Source organism: Eubalaena glacialis, chromosome 3, assembly GCF_028564815.1.
Source record: "Eubalaena glacialis isolate mEubGla1 chromosome 3, mEubGla1.1.hap2.+ XY, whole genome shotgun sequence".
Lineage (NCBI taxonomy): Eukaryota > Metazoa > Chordata > Mammalia > Artiodactyla > Balaenidae > Eubalaena > Eubalaena glacialis.
In genome coordinates this window covers 35,647,527-35,653,431 of record NC_083718.1, presented here as the reverse complement: position 1 = coordinate 35,653,431, position 5,905 = coordinate 35,647,527, and the positions used below count along the sequence as shown (strand labels likewise).

At 52.1% G+C, this 5,905-nt stretch overlaps 1 protein-coding gene across 1 annotated transcript; it reads left to right on the top strand.

Moving 5' to 3' along the window:
- The first annotated feature begins 2,592 nt into the window (after positions 1 to 2,592).
- Positions 2,593 to 4,797, top strand: BTG2 (BTG anti-proliferation factor 2). Its single transcript, XM_061187477.1, has 2 exons — positions 2,593 to 2,877; positions 4,238 to 4,797. Exons 1-2 carry the CDS (start codon positions 2,724 to 2,726, stop codon positions 4,570 to 4,572), a joined length of 489 nt encoding a protein of 162 aa, XP_061043460.1. The 5' UTR covers positions 2,593 to 2,723; the 3' UTR covers positions 4,573 to 4,797.
- Positions 4,798 to 5,905: the final 1,108 nt, after the last annotated feature.

Here is a 5,905-nt window from a genome sequence, read left to right as displayed (position 1 = left end):
TTCATTGCATCATCATCTAGAATAGCTCTGTGGGATGAGGTGGGACCAGCAGCCATTGTAATAGCACAGGGACTCCATGGTCTAATGAAAAGGGCATATTTGAAGTCAGCAGATCTGGTGCCAGTCCTGGCTCTATTAAGAACTAGCTGTGTGACCTGGCGAGTGATAAGAGAACCTACATTAAGACAGAGTTCTATTTCCTAAGGCAAAAAACAGGTGATGATCTGTCACAAGACTTTTTTTCCATCAATTATGGACTAAAGCAAGGCCCAGAACACCAGACCCCTGTCAACAGCATACCCAGGAAGATGTTAAGTATTTTCAGATTTTGGTGCTAAACCACCCTGTGCACCTGTCTATACCTTGACCTGTTTCCCTGGCCTCCTTGGTGGTTGACCTTGGTCAATTCTGGTCTTGCTGACACCTGATCTTTTTGTTTGATGCACTCTAGGTTATCTTGTTTCCAGTCCTAGCCCTGTTTCCAGTAACAATTGTTTCCCCCTCAATGAGCAGAGGTCTCATCGGGCCTGATCCAGCTTCGGGGAGGAGCCAGTGAAGAAGCCATCTAAGAGATGTGTTCAATGCCAAAATACTAGAATTCCAGGGCATTTTAATGAGCTATATGAAGCAATGGAGCAGAATATTTGAAACCTGAACTGTCCTGGAAATGCAGGACATATGAGTATAGTAACCTGTTTTCAAGCAGTCTGCAAACAAGATGTCAGCCTCTAAAAAGATCACTAAGAATATCAAACAACAGATTATAAATGCCAAATGAATGGTATGGATAATATTAATTCTGTAGTGAGAGAATGGTCAGCACAGGTTTTCAAGGTGGAGGACCAAGCTTAAGCGTTCAGGAGTGTGAGGGATTGGGAAAGATGGAAAGGAGGCAGTGAGGTATCCAAGAGATAATGGCATGAGACATGGTGCAGCAATGCCAGGCACATATAGGCATACATGGAATGGGGACCATATTACAGGGCAGGGATAGGGATCATAGGCAAATGTTGAGGGCTCTGGGATGCAGAGCTGCTCTGATGCTTAGAGAACAGTGAGGAGAGTCACCTTGGAGCACAAAGTGGCAGAAATCTAAAAAGATAGATGGGGCCAAATTATGAAAGGTCTTAACTATTAGGCAAAGGAGTCCATACTTAATGCAGTAGATAAATGAAGGGTGTCTCAGAATGATCTGAGCAAAAGAAGAGCAAGTGAGTGCAGAACTTCAGGAAGGTAAGTTTGCTAACAGTGGGAAGGGTGATTTGGGGATTGGATTTGACAGAGTCTACTGCAACCATCTAGATATGAAGAAGCAACAGGTCTTGAGACTGGATCTAAGGAGCAAAGTACAAGGTGAAGCCAAAAGTGAGTCTGAGTTTTCTGGGTAGAGTGACTGGGAACCGATGGTATCTGATAGAAATGGAGATCAGGAAGGAAGCTGGCCTTGGAGAAGACAGTGGGCTTAGACTGACATTGATGTGGTGGCTGGACATCCGAGGGGAGAGACAGAGCAGGTAGGAGGGGCGGGATGAGAGATGTGGACAGACTATGCAGATAAGAAAGTCAATAGTAAAAAAGTAAACATCAAAATGGACAACATGAATAGAATCTCTCTAAGGAAAGAAAGTGGAGAGAAAAGGAAGAGTGAGTGGACATAGTGAGGGAACGGGGACAGGAAGAGATCCAGGGGAGACACAGCCGGGGAAGGAGGCAGAGAAACCTGGGGTCAAGGAAAAAGAGGGGAGACTGCCTCCAGGAAAAGGTGGTCAAGGAAAATAAGAATTTACAGAGGCCACTGGGTTTGATTCATTTAACATATATGTATGAGGCACCTATGTATGCTGGACCCTGGGATATTGATTAGGAGTTATCCCCATTCAACAGACCTCTAGGAGTGCCTGTGATGCTGCCAGGTTCTGAGCCTGGTTCCCCGTGTGGAAGAGGAAAACTGAAAAGTTTTGCAACACTCCCTCCACCCCTACCCACCCAGCAGTAGGTAAGACTCGGATGGTTCTAGGCAAGAGAAAAAGCATTGCTGTAGAAGAGCATAACTTGTTGGGGAAGTTGGTATTATTGTGGAAGTAAATAGAATACTTAGTCTCCATTTCCGGAGAGCCAAGAGGAACCCATTCCGACTAGTTAGGAGACGCGTCAAAGCGGTAAAATGGGTGAGTTCTGACAGGGTGTGGTTGAAAGTGGGGGAGTCAGAAAAGGCGACCTCCTGGGAGAGGTGGTGTCAACGAAGGCTTCTTGTTGGAGGTGTTCTTTAAACTGTCTGGAAGAATGGGAGAATAGGAGAGGTCAGAGAATCCCCAGCTTGAAGCGCCGCTCTCCTTTCCAGAGAGCCTTCGCGCCCCCCACCCCTTTCTCCTCCCGCCTCCCTCAGCCTGCAAGCCCAGCTACGGTTCCCAGCACTGACGTCAGCGGGCGATGACCTCAGCGCAGAGGAGGCAGCGGAGGGTGGGGGCGGGACTGAGACCTATGGCGCGCGGGGCGGGGCGGACGCCAGGCTCCGCCCCTATCCGCTGGCTGCGGCCAATGGACTCCGCCGCCGGCTCCTCCGGCTCTCGCAACAGTATGAAAGGCGCGTAGCAGGTAAAGTCCGGGCAAAGCCCTCGCGACTGGCGAGCGAGCAGAGGCTTACGGTTCGGCACGTCCCATCAGAGAACTCTCACTGACCGCCCCCCCCCGCCTCCGCCACCGCTCCCCGAGTTGCACACGACATGAGCCAGGCCAGCTGGACCGGGAAGAGAACAGACATGCTCCCGGAGATCGCCGCCGCTGTGGGTTTCCTCTCCAGCCTTCTGAGGACCCGGGGCTGCGTGAACGAACAGCGACTTCAGGTTTTCAGCGGGGCTCTCCAGGAAGCCCTGACGGGTGAGCAAATTGCGGAGGGTCCTGGCGCCCGTCAAACCCTGCCACCGGGGCTCGGCCCCCCACCCTGCCTGAAGCGTCTTTCCTCTCCACTTAGGGCAGGGCTCCCCACTCGAGCAGCTCCGGGACTCGGTTTCCTTCCAGCTCCCGGGGCGGCCTGCAGTCTCCTCCCCCCACCCCCACATCCCCACCTTCCGCCCATTCCTCTGGGTCCTGTCTCTCCTCCTCGGCCCTTCTCTTGGGTCTCGGTCCGCGGTTGTTCTGGTTGGGCGCTCCCCTCCAAGCTGTCGCGGGCGCAAACACTAGTCCTGAGTGCGATCCCGAGTCCCCGGCTTATGCCCCGGAAGGGGGGTACCTGCGGGTCTGAGTGCGAGCTCATCTCCCTCACTGGACCCTGAGACCCTGCAGGCGACAAAGCCCGACCGGCCGGGGGGTCCTTATGGAACAAGCAGGCGCAATTGAACCTTCTCAGCAACTTGGGAGTCCCAGCCGTGGTTCTTCCGGCCGCGCGGGGCTGCGCTGAGCCTGCGTCTGCTGTTGACTCAGTCGAAGTTGGAATCCGGGCCCCCTTTGTATTTTCTCCCCCTCTCCCCCCTTAGCCATCTGCCACCTATTATGGTACAGAGAGAGCCTTGTACATAGTAACTGCGCTCTGCGGGCGTGTGTCGGGGTTGGGGGCGGTGCGACGTGAGACGGAGGAGGTTGACAAGATACAAGCAGCCGCTGGCTGGGGAGAGACCCATCTCCCAGCTGTTTCTAGCGGGTTGGCCGGCGGTCTTGGGCAGCAATAGCCATCTCTGAACGTGCCCACACAGATCCTGCCTTCTGAGGAACAACGTATGTTTCATCCAAACATCCCGGTTTTGCCTCCCTTACCCGCTGAGACAAGCCTCTGACTTTTCAAGGCAGAGGGAACCACTGAGGCACAGGGTGGGAGACATGATGACTTGCTGTGGGTCCGACAATGATGGCAGCCTTCTTGGTCTTGAAACTTCAGCTCATAGGTCCCCAGAGGCCCTGCCTGGACATGCCAGCCCCAGTCACACCCCTCCTCCTTAAACTGGGGATGTGCCAAAGGCAATATGCTGGCTACAAAGGATTGACCCAGAGCTCTGGGACGCCCTCCCGATACACATAAACCCTTGTCCTGGAAGGAGGGGTTTTTCCAGATCCCATAATTTTTTTTCTGCTACAGTGTCAGGAGGGTTTCAGGAGGGTCTTGAAACTCATGAGAAACCATGTTGCTTACGTAAAATCACTAGGTCCCTTCCTCTCCTATCCCATCACCCCTACTCCCCTTGTGGTAGCATCCATGGCCCAGCTGCTCTAACCAGTGCATATCCCCCTTGTCCTGTCTCCACAGAGCACTACAAACACCACTGGTTTCCTGAAAAACCATCCAAGGGCTCCGGCTACCGCTGCATCCGAATCAACCACAAAATGGACCCCATCATCAGTAAAGTGGCTAGCCAGATCGGACTCAGCCAGCCTCAGCTGCACCGGCTGCTGCCCAGTGAGCTGACCCTGTGGGTGGACCCCTACGAGGTGTCCTACCGCATTGGGGAGGATGGCTCCATCTGCGTCCTGTACGAGGAGGCCCCGGTGGCCACTTCCTATGGGCTCCTCACCTGCAAGAACCAAATGATGCTGGGCAGGAGCAGCCCCTCAAAGAACTACGTCATGGCAGTCTCCAGTTAGATCCCCCGCCGCCCCACCTGGCACTCTGCTGTACTCATTCTGCTGTGACAACAGGCCACTGCATACCTCTACCTGGGGAATTGTATTTTAAGTGAAGAGCTATTTATATATATATATATTATTTTTTTTAAGAAAAGGGGGAAAAACACCAAAAGATTTTTTTAAGAAAAAAATCCTTAAAGGGAGCTGCTTGGAAGTAGCTTCCCCAGGTGCCTTTGGAGAGAATTGTTGTGTGCTTGAGTCTGGGAGCCAGTGTCTGGAATGGGAGAGGGGAATGGTCAGGGAGGGCATGGATCTGGCCAAGGTGAGGTGGGAGAAGCTTGGCTAGCAACCCAGGAAGATGTGAGAGGGAGCAAGCAAGGTTAGTAACTGTGAATGAGAGAGGTCAGGCTCTGCCCTGGGGAGAGAAGAGAGGCTGAGTTCAAACCTCTCACCCAGGACACCTGCATCCCTGGCCCCTCTCTTACTCTTACTCAGGGGCATTCAAGCCTGGACTTAAATCATACTATATTGCCTAATCTTCTCTTTCAATTTTTGATGAGATCCTAGGCAGAGAGTGAAAAGACCTCTCCTGATTCCTTCTGTCCTGAGCAGCTTTTCTTGAAATCACGACTTGTTTCTAATTCTATTCTCAGGGGGCTGTAGATGTTGCTTCCCACCAAGAATATAAAGCTTTTTGTTTTGGGAGTCAGGGGAGTGAGGCAGGGGTTGAGGGTTATTGGAGTTGGGACAGAAGGCACTCTGCACAAAACCTTTGCCTTGCTATGAGCTGCTCTGTGTGTGAGTATGTGTGGCAAATACCTTGGGGTTGATTTGCAATGGAATTTTGGGACCCAAAGAGTATCCACTGGGATGTTTTTTGGCCAAAACCCTTCTTTTTGTAACCAGACGGAAGTCCTCATGATGCTGCCATTATCCCTTTGAGAGGTGGCTCAAAAGCTACAGGGAACTTCAGGTCCTTGAATACTGCCTTCTTTTTAAAAGCACAACACTTCTCTCTAACTGCCCCCCCTGGACCTCCCCGCCGCTCCTCTCCCCTTCTGGTTGGGTCATGGAGCTCCCTATTTTCTAGGACAAGAGTTCTCAGTCACTGTGCAATATGGCCTCCTGGGTCCCAGGAGGATCTGGAGGAGGATCTGGCTCTCACAACCTCCTGGTGCCCTGGTGGGCTTAAGGAACCATTTCTCCCTCTGTCCTCAGGACTATGGCTGGATGCTTAGCCTTGTAGATATTCCTTGGCTGAATGGGAGAATGCCCCAAGTTCTGCAGGACTACTTGGTATTCTTGTAGGGCTGACACTAAAAGCCAAACCTTGGGCATTGTTTTTTCTCCC